This window comes from Oryx dammah, unplaced genomic scaffold (genome assembly GCF_014754425.2).
Source record: "Oryx dammah isolate SB20612 unplaced genomic scaffold, SCBI_Odam_1.1 HiC_scaffold_27, whole genome shotgun sequence".
NCBI classification, from domain to species: domain Eukaryota; kingdom Metazoa; phylum Chordata; class Mammalia; order Artiodactyla; family Bovidae; genus Oryx; species Oryx dammah.
In genome coordinates this window covers 28,282,361-28,307,182 of record NW_024070211.1, presented here as the reverse complement: position 1 = coordinate 28,307,182, position 24,822 = coordinate 28,282,361, and the positions used below count along the sequence as shown (strand labels likewise).

The window sequence follows — 24,822 nt, the reverse complement described above, 5'->3', positions numbered from 1 at the left end:
CCTCCCCAGGCCTGCAACCCACAGCCCCTCTGTATTTCCCAGTCCCTGGGTCTTCAGCCCGCCACAGCATCTCTGTGCCTCCTCCAGCCTGGGGAGCCAGAAAGCTTCATCACATTAGTCAGCCGCACCAGGCACTGTGGTCACAGAGCAGTTCCCATAAGCCAGGCTGGCTGGAGGGCCCCAGGACTTGAGGGACAAGCACGTGAGTCTAGACACGGCTGTCGTGGAGAAAGCAGATTTTCTTACCCTACAAGGCGCTGTTTGGTCCAGAGCAGCTGGATGGGGGCCAGTGGACCTAGAGAGCAGCAGGAATGGGCGGAACCTGTGGGTGGCACAGACATTTGGCAAGGGAGGGGGTCCCAGGCCTAGAGTCTGTGGGGATTGAAGGGGTGGGGCAAGGGAAGGGTGTCAGGCCGTGTGGCTGTGGGTGGGGAGGGAGTGGGTTGAGGGAGGGAGGGTATGGTGTCTTGTAGGAAGAGGCCTCTTGGAACCACCTTCCTTTCTTGCTCCTTCTGGCCCCCCTTGGTAACCGGGGGTGGCTGCCCAGTGCCCTCTTGGGGTTCCTTCCCCCAACAGGACAAACTTTTGAGATCCAACAGATCTCAGTTCCTGGCTGGGAACTTCGGGAACAGGGGTAACTGAAGAATAGAGTTCCATGGGTGCTGGATTTGTAGGGCTGCTTCTGCAGCCCCACCCCAACCCTGGTTCCCTCCCCGCCCGCCCCACCCTGCTGGATAACTCTGTAGAGACCCAGTCATGCTCCCAAGGGGTGTGTGTGTGTGTGTTGGGGTGAGCGGTGGGCGTGTGTGGGTGGTGTGCCTAACTGAAGCGAAGCATTCTCCGTGCTGCCTGCATCCATTGCACACACATTTGCTGAGCACCGACTGGGTGCCAAGTGCTTCGTGTCTCTGAGCAGCTTCTTGTGTTTGGAGAGTGTCAGGTACTTCTTTCCAAACCCTTTCACGTTTCTCTGTTCGCTTGAGCTGCATCCCACCACATGCACCCCTTGGAGAGGAACATTTCAGGGAGTGACATTGTTGCTTTCGATGGGATGATGAAAGGGTAAAGCGACAGAGTTAGCACGAGGGCAGCAGCCTTTATTGAGCATCTGTAATCTGCTTCAGAATGCTAGAAGCAACAGGTGATTTAAAGAGATGGAAATACTCACCCATGAAACAAAAAAACTTAGCATGGATGACAGAATAAGATAACATGTTGTTGTTGTTCAATCAGTGAGCTGTAGCCGACTGTTTGCAACCCCATAGACTGCAGCATGCCAGGCTTTCCTGTCCTTCACTGTCTCCCGGAGTTTGCTCAAACTCATGTCCATTGAGTCGGTGATACCATGCAACCATCTCATCCTCTGTCACCCTCTTCTCCTCCTGCCCTCAATCTTTCCCAGCATCAGAGTCTTTTTCCAGTGAGTTGGCTCTTTGAATCAGGTGGCCAAAGGATTGGAGCTTCAGCATCAGTCCTTCCAATGAATATTCAGGGTTGATTTCCTTTAGGATTGACTGGTTGGATCTCCTTGCTGTGCAAGGGACTCTTCAGGAGTCTTCAGCACCACAGTTTGAAAGCATCAGTTCTTTGGTGCTCAGCCTTGTTTATGGTCCAGCTCTCAACATCCACACATGACTACGGGAAAAACCATAGCTTTGACTATACAGACCTTTGTTGGCAAAGTGATGTCTCTGCTTTTTATGTGATCAGGTCTTGTGTTGTTTGGGTTCTCATATGAAATCCCACCCTGGGAGGTAGGCTTTATTATTATGCTCCTGCTGTTGTTGTTCAGTCGCCCAGTCATGTCCCACTCTTTGCAACCCCATGGACTGCAGCACGCCAAGCCTCTCTGTCTTTCACCATCTCCCAAAGTTTGCCCAAGTTCATGTCCATTGCATCAGTGATGCCATCCAGCCATCTCATCCTCTGACGCCCTCTTCTCCTTCTGCGTGCAATCTTTCCCAGCATCAGGGACTTTTCCAGTGAGTCAGCTGTTCACATTAAATGACCAAAATACTGGAGTTTCAACTTTAGCATCAATCCTTTCAATGAATGCAGGCTTGATTACCCTTAAGATTGACTGATTAGATCTCCTTGCTCTCCAAGGGACTCTCAGGAGTCTTCTCCAGGACCATAGTTCGAAGGTATCTGTTCTTCAGCTCTCTGCCTTCTTTACAGTCCAACTCTCAATGTGAGTTGGGAAGACCATAGCCTTGACTATATATGGACCTTTGTCAGCAGAGTAATGTCTCTGCTTTTCAGCACACTAAGTTTGTCATGACCATGTTACAGGTAAGGAAGTGGAGACTTGGGAAGCTTTAGCAAATTACTCCAGAGCATCACTGATCATAGAACTTCCTGTGATGGTAGAAACGTTCTTACTTGCCCTAATAGGGTAGCCACTAACTATAGGTGGCTGCTGAGGACATGAAAGGTGGCCAGTGTGACCGAAGAGCTGACTCTTGTTGTATTTCATTTTAGTTAAAGTGCACTGAAATTGTCTCAAGCAGCTGGTGGCTACCCTATTGGGTGCTCAGCTCTAGGAGCAGAGGCCGCTGGAGGCCAGATCATGGTTTGAAGCCCTGTTCCTGGGTCTCCCAAGCTTGTCCTCCTAATCACTGCACTGTACCATCCCCTCTTCCGCTACCTGAAAGGGGTCAGGGTTCGAGGCACAAGGGTAAAGTTGTGTCCCGGAGCTCCTAGGGCGGGGGCAGAGACTGTCCCTGCCCCCTGTGGGCGGGTCAGCCTGGGGGCACGTTTCTGTGCTTCCTGTCTGGCCCCCCACCTTCCCAGCAGCTGTAGTGCTGCTTTGCATGCCTGGTGGCTGTGGTCAGCTCACCCCCGCTGCAGGCTCTGGTCAGGAGGAGGGCAGACGTGGGGGATTCACGCACCCAGGCCTCCATCCAGCTGCCTTCAGCCCTCCCCTCACACATAGGTCTTCTGTATTTGAGTCTATGGTTCTAGCATTTTCCAGCTGAGACCTTGGCCCCAGCTGGTGGCATGTTCTCGTCTACAAAGCAAGGGTCACTTTGTAACTCCTGGGCTACTTTCCTTGGTAAGATTTGTGAGGCTCTGTGGGGCTAATGATTAGGCTAAGGACATTTGGGCCAGAAGATAAGGCTTAACAAAGCTCATTCTGGTCCCCCAAGAGGACCAACACTATTATAATAGGGAAGAAGTGGTTTATTGGAGGTCATCAGTGTAAAAGGAGAGGAAGAAGAAATCATGGTGCCAACATCTGCCCCCCCCCCACCCCCTGCTTCTTCTGGCCCCTGGTCTTGGCCTGTTGTGCAGAATCACAGGTTTTTCCTTGGGAAGGCAGCAGCTGCCCATGGAGGGGACCTTGAAATGCCACATGGCCCTTTTGTCCATCTTTGCTGGCAGTTTGGACAGCATCTAAGAAAGCAATGTGGTCCCTTGACCTGACTCAGCTCACCCCCACCCTGCTCTATACTGGAAGCAAGTTAGCCTACAAAAGCTGCTCTCCCAGAGTGGGAGTCATCACGCGTAGCTGGAAGATGAATGAGGGGGTGTCCAGTGGTTAGGACTTCGTGCTTTCACCACTGAAGGCCCTGGGTTCAATCCCTGGTCGGAGAACTAAGATCCCACAAGCCATGTGGTGTAGCCAAAAAAGAAAAAAAGAATGGGGGCCTCATCTACCATTAGTGGCAATTTATCTAAATGTGTGGCAGCCCCAAGTAGGGAATTAACCACTTCCATGGCTAGGTCAGGCCCACCACGTGAAATTCTCTCCACTTCCAGGTCCATTTTAAGCCAAAACAGAAACACTCTCAGCATAGCCCTTCTCCTTCTCTAAGTGGGGACACTTCCTGGCAGTGCCTGTGGACTCTCCCAGCTGCAGGCCAGCCTGTGCCCTCCCTTCCCTCACTTCCCCAGTGGGGTTACCCAGCAGACATTTAGAGGAATTGCCTCTAGAGGACCTCCCGAGACAGTGTGTGTGAAGAGCGGGCTGTGAACAACCCGACCACATATGTCAGTGCTATGAGCCTCTGGCACATTACCCCTTCCTTGGGTACCTCCCAGAGCTCCCCTTTGCCCTCAGAGTGATGGCTGCACCCCTGAAGCAGACCTTGACCGCCTGGGCCCGAGCATGACCCCGTGATGGCCAGAGACACTGACATGTCCCACTTCTTTCTTCTTTACCTAGTTTTGAGCCAGAAGGATGAGCTACAGTTCACTGCACACGCTTTCTGCCTTTGAGCATTTGCTCAGCTGGTTTCCTCTGCCAGGAATGCTTTTTCCTACTTAAACCAAACTCTGAATTCTAATACCACCCTTCCATCAGTTCTCCCTTCTTCCCTGAGCCGAGAGTAACATCCTGTTCTCTGTATTCACCTGGCCTTTATCAGTAAGCCCCACTCTTGCCACCTTATTCATGCTTGATATTATAGTCGTGTAAGTATCTGGTTTGTCATCTCAACCAGCTGGAAGTTTCCTGAGGACACTACGCTTTTCTTCACCCCTGCCAGCCCTTCCAGTCATACCTGGGGGCCCTCCTGGACAGGCAGGGCTGAAGTGGACCACGGAGATGGCAGTGAGGGTAGAAGTTTTCACAAACCCCTGGAAAAGCCTAGGTCACATGCAGAGGCTGGGCGGGATGCGAATCTGCTGAGGGAGGTGAAGATCTGCCTGAGAGTGGAGGTTGGGATGGCAGTAGAGACCACAGAGTAGAGGTCCCCCAGGTGTGGACCCCAGACCAGGAGCATCAGCATCGCCTTGGGGACGTGTTAGAGATGGAGGGTAAGAGCCCCAGCCAGACATACAGCATTAGAAACTCTGGGGCTGGGGCCGAGCGAGCTGGGGTTTAAGAAGCTCTCCACGTGATTCTCGTGCCAGGTGAACTCTGAGAAGCACCACCGTGAGTCAGGGGCCTTGTGCCAGGTGAGAGGCCAGTGAAGCCAGGCCTCCAAGGTTTGGAGCTTGGCCTTGAAGTTTGTTGGCCGGCTGAACTTGGTGGGACTTAGTGATACCACTTCTTCGGGTTGTCCTCATCCACTGAGGGTCCTGGGGTCCCTAAATGTTTCTATGCATAAGAATCTCCCTGGGGACATGCCATTAAAAAATTCTTTTGTTTCAGGAAATATAGTTCTTCAGGTCAGAAATCTATAGTTTAATTCTTCAGGTCAGAAGTCTATAGTTTAATAGGCTGCCAGGTGGTCCTGATACAGATGGTTCAGGACCACTTTGAGAAGCCCTGATGTAGAGGCTTTTCATGTAGGTGGCTGTGACTGTATCTATACCAGCGACACCTCTGGGGATGTTGAGATGCACTGGTCTTAAGAGGGAGGGCTCCCCGACTTGTGGGCTTCCTAATTCCCAACCCAGGAATCGAACTGGGATCTCCGGAATTGCTGGCAAGTTCTTTACTAGCTAAGCTACCCAAGAAGCCACTAAGGGACTTGAAAGTGAAAGTGAAAGTTGCTCAGTCATGTCCTACTCTTTGCGACTCCATGGACTATAGAGTTCATGGAATACCCTAGGCCAGAATACTGGAGTGGGTAGCCTTTCCCTTCTCCAGGGGATCTTCCCAACCCAGGGATCGAACCCAGGTCTCCTGCATTGCAGGCAGATTCTTTACCAGCTGAGCCACAAGGGAAGCCCAAGAATAATGGAGTGGGTAGCCTACCCCTTCTCCAGCGGATCTTCCCCACCTAAGAATCGAACCAGGGTCTCCTGCTTTGCAGGTGGATTCCTGAATCACTTGATCACCCCATGCCCCAGGTGCTATTCCACCAGCCACCACCAGGGGTCTCAGGCTCCCTGCAAACCCTGCCAGTCAAGCTCGAATCTCTGCAGTCTCTCTTTGGGCACTTGAGCTGCCTCAGTGCTGTTCAACCTGCAGGTGACCCCAGAGGTCAGTAGACTCCACAGAGAGGAGGGGGATGCCTGCCTCCAGGGGCTATGCCTGTGATCTCGGCATCAACTAGTGCTCAGACCCTGAGCATATGTTCATCAAGTGCCATCCTGACTTCCCTCTCCATCTCCATGTCAGGACAGCCAACCTGAATGGTGGGCCCTCCCCCCTTCTTCACTGGCAGTGCTGGGAAACACAGGTCATAGCTTGGGAATGTGGCTGCCGGGCGGGGGTGATTGCAGGCGGGAGAAGGCCATGTGACCTCTCCTCAACAGCCTCCCTGCTCTGCTGCTCTGTCTCCGAGCCCCATGCCCATCCAAGTGCAGATGGGTGCTAGTGGTGAGGGGCCACCGTGGGCAGTGGCCTCTGTTCTCCTGACCTGTCGGCTCTGGTGGGCAGAGAGGGTGAGGGATGTCGCCAGCTGGTCCCCCGAGTAGAGGAGGTGGCTGGGTGCAAGGCTCAGGAACCCACGGTCACTGCGGAGCCACACCTGCTGTGGCAGGACTGGGGAGGCAGAGGGGGGACTCCGGGCCCCTCAAGTAGAAGTCAAAGGTTCCGACAGCTCTCTGATCCTCAGCACCAGGGAGGACTGGGTATGGCCGAGCTCTAGCAGTTGAGGTTTGGTGGTGTGGATTCCAGCATCAGGGAGCTTGGCCATTTGGTCAGGGAAAAGGGCATCATAGGGGCCATTTGCCGTCAGTACCTCTTGTGGTGGACACTGCAAGACAAACGGGTCAGTGCGGGCATCTTGACTGCTGCAGCCAAGTGTCACACTCGTCTTCCCCTGGGACTGAGCGCCCCCCCCCACCCTTTGAGCCAAGGCACCATTAAGGGGGTTTCTCATTTGTCAGGGTCCAGAAGCCGTAAGGAGAGAAAAGGCAGATCCCGCCGCTTGGGAATGAGCAGGGTGGCTAAATAGGGAGGCCTCTCTGTCCCTCCCCTCTCCTCCCCCTCTGCTCCAGGGCCCAGGCACCACCTCCCCCGGCCAGCTGCCTGCCTGCCACCCAGCCTGTCCCGGCCAGGCCAGCCCCTACCTCCTCCTTCCCCCTCCCCAGGCTCCTTCCCCTCCCCCCAGACCTCGTGCAGAGCCTCAGCAGAGTGAGTGGGGCTGGGCAGGCTGGGCTCCGGCTCCCTGGGGAGCCGGAGGGGTGGGCAGTGGGCAGGCCACAGGAGGCCTGGTGCCAGGACAGAGCCTTCAGGACAAGCGCCGGCTGGGGTCCGTGTGCAGAGTCTCGTGGGGTAAGTTGGGGTGCAAGCCCTGCCCCTGGGCAAAGCCAAAGGGGCTTGGGGTGGGGGACCAGGAGGAGGGGCCAGGGGGCTGTGGCAGATTCATGTCTGTATTTGGCAGTCGGATTGGAGCCAGCTCAGTGAGGCTGGGCCCTTGGCCAGTTGCAGGGGAGGGCGTCAGGGCCCTGGGGACACCCCTCTCCCAAAGCAGTGTTGGTGCCCCCTCCTCTTCCCCTGAGCCGCCCTTCTCTGTGGATGACTCAAAACTCTGCCTTCCTGGCCCCTGAGAGTTTGGGGGTTTGTGCTCAAGGGCTGGGGCCAACAGGTGCCCCTGGGGTATCTGGGGCAGGAAGCTGAGAAGGGAGTGGGGGAAGGGCTGGCTGGACAGTGCCGCCTCATGGGCCCTGGCACTGAGGTCAGGATGGGGCTTGTCTGAGGCATGTGTTCCTCTGCACCAGGCCCAGCTCACCGGAGAAACGGGTGTCCTGGTTGTGCCACTCTGGGGCCCAGAGCCATGACCCACCTGCACTGGGGGCCTGCAGTTCAATGCTGGGAATGTGGGTTCCCTGCTCTGGTGGAATCCCAAATCTCCCACAAGGTCCAGGAACGGCCCCTTTGGGGCCCGAATTCTTTGCCCCAAGCCATTCTCTCTGGTTGCCCCACTCAAGAGGATCAGCAGGGTCAGGATTGGGAGCGTCTGGCAGATCACGAGTCCAGGGCTCTGGGACAGGAAACACCTGAGCAAGGTCACACAGCGAGTGAGTAGGAGCCCCAGGATGTGAAGTCAGGGCAGAGCTGGCCTACGGAGCTTCCTTGGCTCCTGGGCCTTTACGGAGCTACATCAACTCCTGGGCTCTGCAACTTTGCAGACCTTATCAGGTCCTTGACCCCAGGCTATTCCACCAGCTGTCTCAGTCTCCCTGCCCACCCCTCTTTCTTCCAGACATCTCTATGTCACTATTTCTCCTCTGTCTCTCCTCCAGGTGGGTCAACATCTCCTTTCAGCAGCCCTATCACCTCTGACGAGGAGTATCTGAGCCCCCCAGAAGAGTTCCCGGAACCCGGGGAGACCTGGCCCCGAGCCCCCACCATGAAGCTCAGTCCTGGCCAGAATCGCCGTTCCTCAGACACTGGCTCCAAGGCGCCCCCTACTTTCAAGGTCAGACCCCCTAAGGCCAGCCCTCAGCTTCCTATTCCTTTGCGTGGCCCTTTGTTCTTGGGACCACACCAGGCTCCAGCAAGGCCTGGGGCTTTGTCCCATCAACCCTTCTTACCCAGAGTCGGCCTCAGTCAGACTGGTGTGGAAGAGACCTCTGACCCAGGATCCCCCTGCCCCTAGGAGTCAAAGCTGGGCCCTGTCTCACCTGTCACCTCGGGGTCCCCTGCAGGTCTCACTTATGGACCAGTCAGTAAGGGAAGGCCAAGATGTCACCATGAGCATCCGTGTGCAGGGCGAGCCCAAGCCAGTGGTCTCCTGGTGAGTAGCAGCCCCTGACTACCATCTTCCAGCTTTGCCAGTTCCGGGCTGGGCCCTGTGAAGCCTGGCTTTGGGTGGGAGGTCAGTGAACACTTTGTGGACTTCAGTTTGTCCGAAGGGGCATCATCCCAGGCACAGTGGGATCCCAGGCTACCCGCACTGTGACCCCACCCCTGCCCTGGTGTTCACACTCATTCAGGGCTTCCCCTCTGCGAGGGGTTTGGGTAACAGATGGTCTCCTGTCTGTCTGCTTGGCGTGAATGACCAGGTGTCCTCTCACTCCTGAAGAAGCCTCCCAATCCCCCCATCCCAACCTCAGCCCTGTCGTTTGACAATAGGGTGATTTTTTGAGGCCTGTGCTGTGCCCAGCCCTGCACTGGGCCCACACTTAATAATTTGTTACTGAGTTGCCAGCGTCCAGAGTTAAACTTGGGCCTTAGATTCAGGGATTCATCTCAGGTGCCATTTGATGACTCATTTGGCTTAGCTTTCTATTGGTTTGGGTTCTCTTTTTCACTTTTAAATGATTATCTAGTCCCCAGTGTAGTTTTTTAACACTAAGTTATTTCCTATTCCTTTTGGGAAGTGAGAAAGCTATCTGTCCATTAACATAAGTAAAAACAAGACAAAAATCTAAGGATTATCAAGAGCTGAATAGCTTGGTGTTACTCTTAACTGCAATTACCAGAAGCCTGGCGGGCTGCAGTCCACAAGGCCACAAAAAGTTGGATGCCACTAAGCGCACGCGCCCACAAGTGCAGTTAGGTTCCAAGAAGGGAGTGACCCAGGTGGGCACAGGGTGTCTGGGAGTTCCTGGGGGGCGGGGGGGCGGTGGTGGGATTGCGAGTCAGGGTGAAAAGCAAGCCCTGTAACCCAGGGGTGCCCATGCCCAGTGAGACATATCTGGGGAGCGGACAAACGATGTTGGGGTGGGAGGCCTGCTTGGCTTTGCAGCCCTGTGGTCGCAGGACCCGGGGACTGAGTTCTCACCTGTCCCACAGGCTGAGAAACCGTCAGCCTGTGCGCCCAGACCAGCGGCGCTTTGCCGAGGAGGCAGAGGATGGGCTATGCCGGCTTCGGATCCTGGCTGCTGAGCGGGGCGACGCTGGCTTCTACACCTGCAAGGCGGTTAACGAGTATGGCGCTCGACAGTGCGAGGCACGCCTGGAGGTCAGAGGTGAGTACCTCAAGCTCTCTATGAACCCCTCACCCTGGCCCTGGCCTCATCCCTGCCCGGTTGCCAATTTTCCCACAAGCTTAGTTAATGGCGTGCCACAACTGAAAGGGCCTTCGAGGTTCCTAGGTTCAGCTGCTTATGCTGTAGTGAGTAAACTGAGACCCAGAGAGGGGAGGCGATTTGCCCTAGGTCACACAGCAAATTGTTGAGCACTCAGCTTACTACACAGTACTGCCTTCTCTACCCTCCATCACGCCTGCTCCGGTGCCAGCTTGAGAGACCCTGCTTCCTGTTGCCGGCGGTCCTCATCTCACACTCTTCTAAGCCTTGGTCACCTCGCCAGGCCCCTTCCTCACACCCACTCCCCGCTCCTCTCTTGCCTCTTCCACCCATCCCATCGCTGTGTGGACGATACCGTGGTTGGGCGTGGCAGTGGGGAGTGTTTGATAGTTGGACCCGTCCGGAGGGGCCCTTGGAGTGATTTGGGCATGGAGCTTTGCAGGGACCCCAGGGTCGCCAGGGGGAGCACAGCTGGGAAGAGATGGAGAGGACTGGGCCCCCGGAGTCGGGGCGTAAGGGCAGGTGGCCTCTAGGCCTCAGGGACAGCAGGCGGCTCCTTGGGGCTGGTGCTTTTCCTCCCCAGGACAGGCAGTCTGCCTCACCTTCTGCTCCCCCTCTTCCCTGGGGGCAGTTCAGGGCCAGGAACCCCCTCCCCAGCTCCACACTCAGCCACCTCCTCCTCTTCCTGGCAGAGGCCAGCTCTGAGGAGCCCCCCAGCTCCCTACTGGAGCCTGGACCCAGAGAGTCATGGTCCCCCCCACCCTCCCCCGGTCCCCATGCGCTTAGTGACCACGCCCGTGCCTCCAGAGCCTGGGGCTGCCACCTCTTCCATCTCTGAATTCTTCAGCTCTCCTCCTGCCCACCCCCCCAGCCCAGCCCCCTTCCCTGTCCTGCTCCTGCCCACCTCCCTCCTGCACCCCCCCCACCAGGGCCTGGCTCTGCCTTGCTTCTCTGTGTTAACCCACGTCTTGGTGCTCCTCTCTTTGGGATTGCCCCCAGTGTCCCCCAGGCGGTGGGGGTGCTCCTGATGCCTAGGAATGCCTTTTTCTTGGTTGCCCAGGGCCTCTGCCTGCCCAGGAACCTTGGGAGACCTGGCCTCTGGCTGACTGCTGCCCCCTCCCCCCAGGGCCGACCTGGCGGGTAGCTGAAAGTAGCAATGCCGCCCTGGAAGTCTTAAGAGGGGCCCTAGCCAGGTCTGCGTGCGTGTGCGTGCCTGTGCGCGTGTGTGTGTGCTGCACTAACCTGCCGCTTGCTGACTGAGGTTTTTGTCTGTACACAGGCGAGTGAGCTCAGGGGGCCGCCTGCGCTCCCCCCCGCTACCCTCCGAGCCGCGCCCCTGTCTCAGGCACCTCTCGGACCTCGCTGTGTTTCACTGCCTCCTGCCCACAGACCCTGCCGGCCCGGACCCTGTCCCAGCCTCCCCTCCCCTCCCCACCCACGCAGCGTCCTGGGACAGCCCATGAGCCCTTATGGACCCCCCTCCCCAAGCGGACACATGGTTGGGCAGGCTGGGAGCTCCCCCATGGACTGGGCGCCAGGAGGGGAGGGCAGCTGTGAGGAGTATCAAGACCACCCCCCAGTCTCTCCCTGAAGGGGGGCACCCAGCGAGTGCATGTGCTGCCTCTGCTACAGGCCCTGTCTGTCTTTCTGTTTGTCTGTCTGTGTGTCTGTGACAGTCAGGGAAGGATGCCCTCCAGCTGGCGTGGGGTCAGGCAAAGGGGGAGAGGACATGGCCTGGCGTCCGTAGGATAGAGGGAACCAGAGGGGCAGGGGGCTGTGGGCAAGGGGCTCGGGGGGCACTGACCATTCCAGAAATGGGTTTCAAATGGCACAATCCTTTCTATTTCACAAGAGACCAAAAGCCAGAGGCCCTTGGGCCCTGTGCTGATGAGGAGGCCTGGCTGAGGCCTGGCCCTGGGCAGCAGGCTTAGGGCCCTTAGGGGCTCCCTTGTTCACCATCAGGGCCAGGGATGTTCTATCTGAGAATGAGAGTTAGCCAGGCTTGGCGCAGGAGTAGGGGCCTGCTGTAGTTGGTGTGGGCATATTCAGAAATACCTGTTTCTTAGTTCAAATAAAGTCCAGTTTGTACCCAGCTGGTGTGCTGTGTCTTCTTTTTCCGCCGCCGTCTCTGTCCCCATGTGGCCCTCTCGGTTTTCATGCCCTTGATCCCCTCCCGCTTCCCCCGAGTTCCCCCTCTCTGGCCCAGGTGGGATGGCCATGCGGAAGCCAGGCCTGGGAGCTCCTTGCTGTCTTGGCCTGCTGGGCGGGCGGGCTTTCCCTGTCTCCAGAGGAACAAAATGCATCTCTCTCTCTGTGTCTGTCTGTCTCTCTGTGTGTGTGCGTGTGTGTCTCCCTCTCCCCATGTTTCTCTGCTCCGTGTGTGCCCCCTGTGGCTGCTTCCCCCACCCAGCACACCCTGAAAGCCGGTCCCTGGCCGTGCTGGCCCCTCTGCAGGACGTGGACGTGGGGGCCGGGGAGATGGCGCTGTTTGAGTGCCTGGTGGCGGGTCCCACCGACGTGGAGGTAGACTGGCTGTGCCGAGGCCGCCTGCTGCAGCCCGCACTACTCAAATGCAAGATGCATTTCGATGGCCGCAAATGCAAGCTGCTGCTCACCTCTGTGCATGAGGACGACAGTGGCGTCTACACCTGCAAGCTCAGCACGGCCAAAGGTAACTGCCCACTTGGGCCCGAGGGCTGCTGCCGGCTCCCCAGAGCTAGAGGGAGGGGAGTGAAGTGTAGGAGCCCCGATGGAGCTGGTGTTGAATAAGACGACCGGAAAGCGGGCCTCCATCTCTGGGGAGAAGAGCAGTGGGGCGAGAGAGGGTGCAGTGCACCTGCCTCCATCAAGTCGGCACCGGCAGTCACACCTGGCACAGAGCAGGTGTTTGACGCGGTGTCCCTGTTCACTGTCGTTCCTGTTGGGGAGCCCAGTGCCAACCTGTAGCAACCACACCTGGACTGGGGTTCCAGTTCTTGCCCTGCCATAAAGCAGCCACGTAACTGGACAAGTCACTTCATTTCTCGGAGCTTTAGGCCATTCGCCTGTAAACAGGGATCGTAGCGGGAGCGATAGGGCTAATGAGATAATGTATGGATGGACAAAGCTAAGCACCTGGCGGAGGATGGCACCTAATGAATGTCTGCTGTTATTAATGACACCTCTGGCCTGGTCCCTGTCCTCGTTTGAGGAGCTGAGATAATGCCTCATCTGGTTGTGGTAACGTGCACCTAAAGGGGACCCTGAGGCCTTTGTAAGCAGGAAGGGATCAGGTCAGCATCAGGGGCTACTGTTTCCCCAGAAGATTCTGCGTGTAGTGGTAGTGTGGGGCACAGGGCATGTGCTCTGGGTCTGGGATGGGGGCGAGGGAGTGTGGGCACGACCTGGCCATAGAGGAGAGTTCCAAGGGTAGGGGGAAGGGGTGTGGAGGACGGAGTGGGCTTGGCTTTAACCCCTTCTCTTAGAGCTGTGCTGAGGTTCACCCTGGGTGGGCAGGACGAGGTGAGGAGGGGAGAGCCAGGCCATGCCCTGGTCTCCCACATATCCCCACTGCCCTAGCAGCCTGCTGCCTGCTCTAGCTGCCCACCAGCCTCTGGAGATGGTCTGGCCTCTCGATCTTACCCGTGGCCTCAGTCTGGTGCCCTGGGACCTAGCTGGGCTCTTCGCAGGCTCCAGTTTTTGCCTGAGCTCCTTTTACCTGCCCAGCACGAGGGCGGGACTGGTGGCTTGGGGTGCCCAGGGTTCCACAGCCTTCCCTGCCCCAATGCTGACCCCTCCCCGCCAGATGAACTGACCTGCAGTGCCCGGCTGACCGTGCGGCCCTCGCTGGCGCCCCTGTTCACACGGCTGCTGGAGGATGTGGAAGTGCTGGAGGGCCGTGCTGCCCGCTTCGACTGCAAGATCAGTGGGAGCCCGCCCCCCTCCGTTACCTGGACTCACTTTGGTATGGCCCTCCACCCCGCAGATGTTGGGAGGGGGACCCACCAGGGATCAGAGGGCAGGGCCCCTGTCTGAGGCTGCCGCCTGACCCCCGTCCTTCACAGGCCGCCCCGTGGAGGAGAGCGAGAACGTGCGGCTGCGGCAGGACGGGGGCCTGCACTCGCTGCACATCGCGCACGTGGGCAGTGAAGATGAGGGGCTCTACGCGGTCAGTGCTGCCAACACCCACGGCCAGGCCCACTGCTCAGCCCAGCTCTACGTGGAGGAGCCTCGGACGGCCGCCACCGGCCCTAGGTACCGCCCTGAGCCCCCCACCACCCCCACGCGGCCAGGGCTGCCTCTGGGGGCCCCAGCCCTGTGGTAGGAGGTGTGACTCCGGGCCGCTGGGCCGCTGTGTGGTTCTTACAGCTCCAAGCTGGAGAAGATGCCCTCCATCCCCGAGGAGCCCGAGCAGGGTGAGCTGGAGCGGCTGTCCATGCCCGACTTCCTGCGGCCGCTGCAGGATCTGGACGTGGGACTGGCCAAGGAGGCCATGCTGGAGTGCCAGGTGACCGGCCTGCCCTACCCCACCATCAGCTGGTTCCACAACGGCCACCGTATCCAGAGTAGTGACGACCGGCGCATGACACAGTGTACGTGTCTGGGAAGGGGCTCTGGGGCTGTCCCCTCCAGCACCCTCTTTGCTTGCAAGAGCCCATCCCCTCTCCCCACCCTTGGGCCTTCCTTCTCTCACCTGGTCAGGGATGAGGTGCCTGGGAGCCCAGAGAGGCTATGGGGTCACAGCCTCCTGCCTTGAGCCCACCCGGCCCCCATCAGCTGGGTCACCACTCTTGGCCTCAGAGGCCCGTTAGCACTTACTGGCCCAGCAGTCCAGTCTGCTACTGACTGTGGGCAAGTTACAGAACTCTCCAAGCCTCAGTTTCCTCATCTGTGGTAGGCTTGTTGTGGGAATTGAATCAGTTAATACACAGAGAGCATGTAGGGCGGATAGCAAGGGGCCAATGAGTGTTACCATTACCATCATCCACACCCTCCTGGAGAAATTCCAGTGAAAATCCCGACGTGGGTAGCATCTGCATCAAAAGGATGCTTGGTTCAGGGTTGTACAATAACAAATAAAGAAGAAAGAGCAGCAGGAAAATTACAGAGGAATGTATTTGGGATGGCCTCCTCCTCCTCCTACTACTACTAAGTCACTTCAGTCGTGTCTGATTCTGTGCACCTGCATAGACGGCAGCCCACCCGGCTTCCCCGTCCCTGGGATTCTCCAGGCAAGAACACTGGAGTGGGTTGCCATTTCCTTCTCCAATGCATGAAAATGAAAAGTGAAAGTGAAGTCGCTCAGTCGTGTCCGACTCCTAGTGACCCCATGGACTGCACCCCACCAGGCTCCTCCGTCCATGGATTTTCCAGGCGAGGGTACTGGAGCGGGGTGCCATCGGTTTCTCCGGGTGTCCTCTTAGCCTTGGGTGTTTTCTCAAGGGGTATCTCAGTTCCATCCTTGAAGGAATCTGAGCCTCGTGTGAGAAGGTCTAGCTACGCCCTCTCAGACAGTGCCACATGCAACTCATGATGGGTTCCTCTAACTGCTGCTGCAGTGTGACAAAACTCACCTTTGGTAAGCACTTCTTGAGTGGCAGGCCCTGATGCTAAAGGCCTGACATGAGAATCCCGCCTTCCTCACCACAGGACTGTAAGGCAAGTATTATGGTCCCTGTTTACAGATGGGAAGACTGAGGCTTGCAGAGGGACAGAGATTTACGTAAAGGCAGACAAAGACCATCTAACTGCCTAACCAGGATATCTCCTGTCACCCGTGCTCCACTCACCCCTCCCATCCCGTGTCATCACCTTGGCTCTGACTCTCCCCTCGATCCCCATCCACCACTGTCTTTGCTCAGCCCACAGGCTTCCCATCTCCCAATCTGCTCTGAGGCCCAGGCTGAGCGTCTGTCTCAGGATCTGAGCCGGCGCCTCTGTTTCTGTCTGTATCTGGGGTCAGCAGTGGCCTTGGGCTTCTCTTCCTTTATAAATAGTGTCAACAGAGATAAATGAATGGGTGGCTGTTCCGGGCAGAGATAACCTCTCAGAGCAGGGAGGGGTGTTTGGGGACGGCCCTGACATCGAGGAGGAAGGACAGTGCACATCTCTTCCCCTTCATGTCCCTCTGGGGAATGGCCTCCTCACCATCATTCAGGAAGCACGATGTAGGGAGAGAGCTTGGGAATCAAAGGGAACCAAGTTCGAGCCATGGCTTCATTGTCTGTTAGTGGTGTGACCTTGGGACAAGTCTGTTAATGTCTCTGACCTCATTGGTAACATGAGGACACTCTTGCAGGGTTGTTGAAAGGATATGGAGAAAGAAATGCACGTCAAATATCTGGCATGGACTGGGCACAGTGCAAACAAATTTTATTGTAATTTATAATCTAATGTATTTGGCACTTACTGCATGCAAGGCATCCAGTTCTGAGCCTGGTAGGACAAATCAGCTCTGTCTTCAAGGAGCTTACGGGAGGCAGGACGCATGCAAGAAAAGAGGAAGGACCACCTGAAGCAGTGTGGGCTGGGTGCTGGGCATCCTGGGGAGGGAGTCAGAGGTGGAGGGGCAGAGGGGACCAGGGGCATTGAGAGGAGTGCTCAGGGCTAAACTGTATCTTGAAGGAGGAGGCCTCAGGTAAGAGAACAGTCCAGAAGAGAGGAATTTTGTGAGCAGAGAGCTGGAGATGGGACTCGTGTGGCTTGTTCAGGGACCTGATGATGGGTCAGGGCCACGACATGGAAGAGTAGCAGGAGACAGGGTGGATGAGAGTTTGGACTGAGGGCTTTGGGGGCCACCTGTTTGGCAGTAGGTGCCATGAAGGTCCTCAGATGGAGCGATCACATGTGATGAGGCTGGTGGGTGTGGACTACGCCAGTGGAGGCTTTCATGGGCTCTGAGCTGGAGATGGGTTGGGCAGTGGCTCTGAGGATGGACAAGAGGGAACTGTCCGGGGTAGGAACCTGCAGAGGGTGAAGTATTCCGGAGGACGATGAGAAGGTGTGGGCCTGGGGCCGCAGGTGTGGATGGGCAGCCTGGACCTAGAGTAGCTCCCTTCTTGTGTCTGCCCTGCCCTTCCCTCCCGCCTATAGCGGACGGTGGGGGTGGGGGTGGGGGAGAAGGGCCAGGCCTGGATGGCATGGGCCCACCCTCCGGAGTATCCTCCCAGCTCAGGCCCAGTGTCATGTGCCTCCCCGTCCCCAGACAGGGATGTCCATCGCTTGGTGTTCCCCGCCGTGGGACCTCAGCATGCTGGCGTCTACAAGAGCGTCATTGCTAACAAGCTGGGCAAAGCCGCCTGCTATGCTCATCTCTACGTCACAGGTGAGGCAGGTGCCCTCCGGTCAGCTGGGTACATAGCCTAGCCTCTGGCCCACCTGGGGACCTGGGTGAGGGCAGGGCCTCTGCACCAGCTCTCTTTCCCCTCTGTTCTCTGGGGAGCCACCAGGCCTTGCCTGTACCCCTGGGGCTTTACCTCCAGCCCGTGCCCCAAGGCTTGGTGATCCCATGGGGTGGTTGGGCCCTAAAGGACCCCCATGGATGGTGGACGTGTGGCTTTCAGATGTGGTTCCAGGTCCCCCAGACGGTGCCCCTCAGGTAGTGGCTGTGACCGGGAGGATGATCACACTTGCATGGAACCCCCCCAGGAGTCTGGACATGGCTATCGGTAGGTTCCGGCCACACGGGGCCATGGGTGGGGGGCGGGGCATGGACAAGACAGGCTCAGGCAGGGTACTGGGGGTGCCAGGAGAGCAAGGCAAGCCCAGGGGGACATAGAGATCAGAGTGGGAGTGGATGGAGCGTTGAAAATCGGACAGAAGTGGCTTTGCAGGCCCCCTCCACGTGGTCGACAGAGCCCTGGCTCTGGGTCGGGGAGGTGGTAAAGCAGGGGTTGCCATGTTGCCTCCTCTTCTCAGAGAGACTGGGTGCCTGGGTGGTGGTTCTTCCCCGTGCACAGCATCCTCCTGCTCTGTGCCTCAGTCTGTCTACCTCGGGTGGTAGCAAGGAATTAGAACTAAGTTAAGCTCCCTCCCCGCCTATAACTGGACCACATGCCTGACACCTCGCGGGCTCCGAGCTTTCCCCCGCCTGTGGCTGGGCAGGAGCAGGTGGGGGAACAGGCAGAAGCGACAGGAGAAACTGAGGCAGGTCCTCAGACCAGACTGATGATGAGTCCCTGGGTCCCGAGCCAGCAGAACGGGGGCAGGGGGCATCCCAACCAGGCCCGCCTCTAGCAGCTGCCTCCCCACCAGACCCAGACGCCCTGACCTACACCGTGCAGCACCAGGTGCTGGGCTCAGACCAGTGGACGGCGCTGGTCACGGGCCTGCGGCAGCCCGGGTGGGCAGCCACCGGACTGCGAAAGGGGGTCCAGCACGTCTTCCGGGTTCTCAGCACCACCGTCAAGAGCAGCAGCAAGCCCTCGCCCCCATCTGAGCCCGCGCAGCTGCTGGAGCGTGGTGAGCCTGGTGTTCCTGGAGGTGGGTGGGCGAGAGCCATCAGGCCAGAGGACTGGGTGTCCATGGAGAAGGCTCCAGGGCTGGTGTGGACGCAATAACTGGCAGGATTGGCATGGCTGTGCACAACTCCTACCTGTCAAGAGTGCTTCCTTCTCACTCCTGAAAGCTGCATGCACCAAAGTTGAGGCTGAGGCTCTGGGTCAGAGGAGCTGGGGGTCCAATCTCAGATCTGCTGCTCCTGGCTGAGTTTCCTAGACGAGTTGCTAAACCTCTCTGAGCCTCGGCTTCCTCGTCTATAAATCGATGGAGCTCACGGGGTGACGAGGAGGGTTCCGAGAGCAGTGGGTGCTGAGGGTCTGATGTCAGGCCCAGCACTGAGCCAGCCCTCCTGTCTGCAGGCCCACCCCTGGAGGAGGCGCCTGCCGTGCTGGACAAGCCAGACGTCGTGTATGTGGTGGAGGGCCAGCCCGCCAGTGTCACCGTCACCTTCAACCATGTGGAGGCCCAGGTTGTCTGGAGGAGGTGAGCCCGCCTTGCCTGCCCTGCTGCTCACATGAGGTGCCCACTCCAGGTGGCCAGGCTGACCTCCCTGGGGCTGGATCCTGGGTGACCGCCCTGTCCTGTGTCCCTCAGCTGCCGAGGAGCCCTCCTAGAGGCCCGGCCGGGTGTGTACGAGCTGAGCCAGCCAGATGACGACCAGTACTCTCTTCGGATCTGCCGGGTGAGCCGCCGGGACCTGGGAGCCCTCACTTGCACTGCCCGCAACCGCCATGGCACACAGGCCTGCTCAGTCACCCTGGAGCTGGCAGGTGGGTGACCGCGGCCTCTTTAGCTCTCCCTGCTCTGAGGCCCACAGCCCTCTCCTCACCCCCCAGGTGTACACACCCACCTGACAATCCTAAGTGCCTCTGCTCAGGCTTGTCCATCTAATGGCTATAATAACTGCAGCAGTAGTAACAATAACGGTACTAGTACTAATAAGATATTTATTGAGAACCTGTATGTGCTAGGCTCGGTGCTGAGTACCTTATATTTATTACTTGTTTAATATTTAGATCAACCCTGTGAGATGGAATCAGCTATTATCTGCATGTTACAGATGGGGAAACTGAGGCCCAGAGAATGTGCTAAGTAACAGGCGCGGAGTCACACAATGTAATAAGTCAGGAGCTGAGATTCAAGCCTGGATGCTCTACTTCAAAGCCAGACAGTGTTCCTAGCTCCTGTGTTAAACATAGCAGGAAATAGTACTTCCAGAATAACAAACTGGGGTGGGGCTGGGGGCAGGGGTGGAGCAGTGCAGGGGGATGAAGGTGGGGAAAAAGGCCCAAGCGAGAGCATCTTATCACCAGACTCCCAGCTCTGGGATCCTGGCTGCTGCTCTTTTGCACAAGCCTGTGTGACAGAGCCTCCCAACCTTTGTGGTGAGGTTTCTCCTTTCAAGATGTAGTCTCTCAGACCGTAGCCTGCATTAAGTAGTAATTGTCTTGTTTTCCGGTTTGTTAATTAACTCTAGACACATGTAACTGCCACTCAGAACTTTGGATCTGCGTGAGCTAAACAGTTACCTGCTGAGTAGATAAGATTCCAAGCAAATGCAAAGAAAGTGACATTTTAGTTAGCACAGGCCATCTTATCACGGGGTAAATGTACGTCTTCTGGTGCTTTAAAAAAATTGTTGAAGTCCACTTGAAACTTTCTGATTCTTTTGACCTTCGTAGACTGACCCCTGCCACCACCTCCACCCCATACTCAGCAGACTAGGGACCAGATTCCTAGAGGGCAGGACGGGCAGCTTTAAAGTGGGAGAGAGGTGGCCGTAGGGTGTGTGAGGAGGAGATAAGGGGGCCCTGCTGGCCCTGCTGTGGATGGTGGATGGGGTGGAGCCACTGATGGTCTGGGTCTCTGGTTTCCCTTTTCTGTGTCTTCCCCTCTGCCTCGCATCCTCCCACCCTACCCCACCACTGCACTTCCCACTCAGCCACCCCTTTGCTTCTTGGTTGTGATTTCGGTTTTTTTGGTCATACCGCATGGCTTGTGGGATCTCAGTTCCCCAACGAGGGATCAAACCTGGGCCCCTGGCAGTGGAAGCAGAGTCCTAACCCCTAGACCACCAGGGCAGTCCCAACCACTGGCTCCTTATTAGTAGCATCTGTAGGATTCATCTTTCTTCCCAGGTGTAGGAGGAGCCCTGGGGTTTGGGGAGGCCCTGGATACTGAGAGAGCAGCAGCCAGCCTGGATGGGACAGTGACTGAGGGAGACTGAGTCCCATCTGGCCAGAGCTAGAGCAGGCCTGGGCTTGCATCCACACCCCTTCCTGTTGCGCCCACCCTGTCCCCCAGGCAGGTGGAATGGTCCCTTCCCTCCATACCCGGGCCATGGATGCATTTCCCCCAGGATGCCGTCCCTTTTGTTCTGTGCAGAAGTCGAGCTCTGTGCCTGAGGCTGGGTGGTGCTCCCTGCCCAGCACTCTTTTTTTTTTTTTTTTCCAGCACTCCTGCTTTCCCCTCTACTCTCCTTAAAGCCCAGATCCTCAAACACTCAGAAAGGAGGGGGAGGGCACCAGAAGTTTCTCCAAAAAACACAAGCACATTGGAATATGTATTGAATTCCGTCATGAGAATTAGGAGCTGCTTTACCAGGAAATAACATGATATGTGTGGAGAATAAAATCAGTCACATGGGGGAGAACTAAACTGAGAATTGTTGACTATTCATCTTGCCATCTTCCAGATGGTAAAAGGCCCCTTAAATATTTAAATAAGATTCAGAGAGAAAACCTCAAGATGGAGGCAGTGCCATCCGTGAACTCCACGCGGGGTCACAAACTGAGCCGCCCACTGGGCCCTGGATGGGTACAGTCAGAGAAGCCCGCAGTAGGACTGTGCTGAGGGCCACCACCCACAGGGGGCAGTGTCGGGCCACTCCGGGACAGCCCATTAATGCAGTGAGGGAAGCAGCTCAGGACAGCCAGTCCTGTTTTTCCAATAGAGGCAGGAAATCCAGATTTCTTTTGTGTGTGAAAATCTCCTAATTTCAAAGCTGGCCAATGAATCCTGAGAGCCCAACAAAGCAAGCCTGCACCCCCTGGCTGAGGTTTTCTGAGATTTGCAGAACATCACGTTTAGATTTACAGGGAGAGTGCTTGGTTCAGGCCAGGAATTCATGGTCTTTGGCCAAGTTTGAGAGCCCCAGGGTGGGGTGTTGGGACTCTGAGGGGTGCGGGAGGGGGGGCGGGGTCTGATGTTCTGCCTGAGCTGGTTGCTGAGGGAGGGCTCAGAGAGGGGCTGAGGAGGGAGGCCCTTGTGACCCTAACGTTCTGTTTCCCCACCACCACCCGTGTTTCAGAGGCCCCTCGGTTTGAGTCCATCATGGAGGATGTGGAGGTGGGGGCTGGAGAGACCGCTCGCTTTGCCGTGGTGGTGGACGGGAAGCCCCTGCCGGACATCATGTGGTACAAGGTCAGAGGCTGGCTGCGGCCTCCTTCTGAGCATGGGTGGAGGGGGTCGAATGGAGGGGTGACTTCCTGGGGGCTTGGAAGGGGTCAGGGAAGCCTGGACAGAGAGGAGGAGGAAGTGGGACCCAGAGGTGTTGGTGATGCTGGGAAACAAGGGTGGGGCCAGGCCCCTAGGGGAGCTAGTGCTAGACCCTGAGGGCAGGGTGAGACTGGGTCTCTGGCGTGGAGGTAGAATTGGGTCCCAGGTAGACAGGAAGCTGGGCCCCGGGCTGGGGTGACGGCCATCTCTGCAGGATGAGGAGCTGCTGACCGAGAGCAACCATGTGAGCTTTGTGTATGAAGAGAACGAGTGCTCCCTGGTGGTGCTCAGCGCGGGGGCCCAGGATGGAGGGGTCTACACCTGCACGGCCCGCAACCTGGCTGGCGAAGTCTCCTGCAAAGCAGAGCTGGCTGTGCACTCAGGTGGGTTGGAACTCAAGGGGAGCAAGGCAGAGTGCTCACCCAGGGATCCAATGATATGGGCCCAGCCCTTCACTCCAGACCACGCCCCCCCTCCAGCCCCAGCTCCAACATTCGTGCTTCTCTTCTGTGTCTTCCGGCTGCCCCGCCTGGCCAAGTCTCTGCCCCATCCCTCGTCTTGTCCTCCCCACCTAACACCAGGCATCTCTTCCTCAGCTCAGACAGCTATGGAGGTGGAAGGGATCGGGGAAGACGAGGAGCAGCGAGGAAGGAGGCTCAGCGACTTCTATGACATCCACCAGGAGATTGGCAGGTGTGGGGCTCAGAGTGGGTGCGGTGTCTGGGGGCCGATAGAGGCTGGGCCTGAGGCTCAGCAACAGCTGAGCCCTGTCCTTTCCTCGCATCCTCACCCAGGGGTGCCTTCTCCTACCTGCGCCGTGTAGTGGAGCGAAGCTCCGGACTGGAGTTTGCAGCCAAGTTCATCCCCAGCCGGGCCAAGCCAAAGGCATCGGCATGGCGGGAGGCACGGCTGCTGGCCCGGCTCCAGCATGACTGCATCCTCTACTTCCACGAGGCCTTTGAGAGGCGCCGGGGACTGGTCATCGTCACCGAACTGTATCCTGGGACAGGCTGGGCGGGTGGGGGACACGTGGCCTGAACGACTGGTCCTTGGAACAGCCAATTAGCAACATGTTTTACATTTTACAAAGTGGTCCCGTCGACAACTGGGATTTCTCGAGGCATCTTTGTTTTTTTTTTTATTTTTATTTATTTTTGGCTGCACTAGGTTATTTTGTTGCTGCGTGCAGGCTTTGTCTAGTTGCAGTGAGCAGGGACTACTCTTCCGTACAGCGCACAGCCTTCTCATTGCAGTGGCTTCTCCGGTTGCGGAGCACAGGCTCTAGAGAGCATGGGCTCTAGGAGTTGTGGCACACAGACTTAGTTGCTTTGAGGCATGTGAGATCTTCTTGGACTAGGGATCAAACCCGTGTCCTCTGCACTGGCAGGTGGATTCTTAACCACTGGACCACCAGGGAAGTCCAAGACATCTTATAAACACTTACAGAATGGAGTCTGGAGATGTGTGTGAAGACCAACATTTTTTAGCTTAAATTTATAAAGTACTTGATGTGTGCCTGGCAGTGTTCTAGGAGCTTTACCAATATCTATTTCATTATCATGTGTACTTATCTCTCAGAATTTTATTATCCCCATTTTATAGATGATGAAACTAAGGTGTAATGAGATAAAGTAACTCACCCAAGATCACACAGTCGGCAAGAGGCACATGATTTTTATCATGGAATGCAGTACAGTATATCCAAACATTTGCAGCGACCCCCATTTCAGATGCACATTAATATTTGACTTTATTTGGGAGGCTCTTCTCATACAGAACGGATTTTATTCTTTCATAAGAGCTGTAGTTAAACAAAGTCACACTGAGGTAAGGATGCTGGGCAGCTGGCTTGTCACTGCCACTAGCAGGGTGACCGTGTCTTAGACGTTAGCCTCCCAGTCTGCACTGTTAGAACCCTGACCTCAGCAAAATGACAAATTATTATGTGTCATGGGCCTTCTGGTTCATTCTCAAATAGAGTCAAGAGGTTCCATCCACAGTCAACAAAACGCTGCTCTAACTTGAGCCTTACAGACACTTCACAGGGTAGGTGAGAAGAACATTATCCCTATTTGACATCGGCAGGAACCTAGGCTCAGAGAGGTTAGGTGACTTGCCTGAGATCCCACAGCAAGTGAGAGTTCAAGCAGGGTTGTCCCATCTACGCACCCGGATGACAGGGGAAGGGGAAGATGCAGTTGATAACTGGTAGCAGATGTGCTTTTTGGGGAAAGAGAACCCTGTGCTGAGCTAGGGCCCAACCAGAGCTCTGGGAGTGGAGGGCACCGCCTAAGGTGGGCCTGGCTGTTGGCACTGGTCACTGTTTCCTTGATCCAGGACACAGCTGCACAGAGGAGCTTCTGGAGCGAATGGCCAGGAAACCCACCGTGTGTGAGTCTGAGGTGAGGGCAGTGGGTGGGAGGGGCCAGGCTGGGCACCAGCGTTCACCGACCTGAGCTCTGAGACCCGAGGGGTACATTCCGGGCGTGCCATCTGTGCCCACAAACAGGCCAAGGTGGTGTGGATGGCACTGTCAGGCAGGCAGCAGACCCCCACATTGGGACGTGCACTGTCTTCTGTAAATCTCAGCGCCCACCCTGGCTCCCAGCTCTGCTCTTTCTCAGTCTTCCTCCCATAAAGATCACTCAGACGTTACCCCAGAAGGAGCCCCATCCAGACTCTGTTCAGCCTCAGTGCTATCCTGCCGTGTAGGGCTGTACAAATTGTGCACTGCACAATTCTACTTATTATCATGTAAATGGTGTCCTCCTCTAATTGTGCTGCGCTCAGCCTCTGCAGCTGCACATGGAAACCCTGAACCTCAGTAACCCCAAACCTATGTTTTGGCCCCCTCCTGAAGGCCACTTCCCAGGCATAGCCTGGCTTCTTGCCACAACCCTGGTGGTGATCAAACATAATACTGCCCGGACTCTGGGCCTCCTGTCTCCACAGATCCGGGCCTACATGCGGCAGGTGCTAGAAGGAATATGCTACTTGCATGAGAACCATGTGCTGCACCTGGATGTCAAG

At 56.8% G+C, this 24,822-nt stretch overlaps 1 protein-coding gene across 10 annotated transcripts in view; it reads left to right on the top strand.

Moving 5' to 3' along the window:
• The window catches only part of SPEG (striated muscle enriched protein kinase), a 58,516-nt gene that overhangs the window by 19,073 nt on the left and 14,621 nt on the right, over positions 1-24,822 (top strand). For 6 of the 10 annotated variants that reach the window (XM_040228254.1, XM_040228253.1, XM_040228256.1 and 3 more), the window contains 18 exons: positions 8,086-8,261; positions 8,491-8,579; positions 9,581-9,756; positions 12,227-12,487; positions 13,601-13,759; positions 13,860-14,049; positions 14,164-14,387; positions 17,000-17,119; positions 17,358-17,462; positions 18,049-18,255; positions 18,654-18,777; positions 18,889-19,064; positions 21,605-21,717; positions 22,007-22,175; positions 22,389-22,485; positions 22,587-22,787; positions 24,137-24,194; positions 24,745-24,822. In XM_040228254.1, coding sequence (XP_040084188.1) covers positions 8,086-8,261; positions 8,491-8,579; positions 9,581-9,756; positions 12,227-12,487; positions 13,601-13,759; positions 13,860-14,049; positions 14,164-14,387; positions 17,000-17,119; positions 17,358-17,462; positions 18,049-18,255; positions 18,654-18,777; positions 18,889-19,064; positions 21,605-21,717; positions 22,007-22,175; positions 22,389-22,485; positions 22,587-22,787; positions 24,137-24,194; positions 24,745-24,822 — 2,723 coding nt within the window. Of the gene's footprint in view, positions 1-5,643; positions 7,115-8,085; positions 8,262-8,490; positions 8,580-9,580; positions 9,757-11,095; positions 11,910-12,226; positions 12,488-13,600; positions 13,760-13,859; positions 14,050-14,163; positions 14,388-16,999; positions 17,120-17,357; positions 17,463-18,048; positions 18,256-18,653; positions 18,778-18,888; positions 19,065-21,604; positions 21,718-22,006; positions 22,176-22,388; positions 22,486-22,586; positions 22,788-24,136; positions 24,195-24,744 lie in introns of those variants that run through there. The other 4 variants (XM_040228259.1, XM_040228260.1, XM_040228262.1 and 1 more) reach the window with 4 other exon arrangements.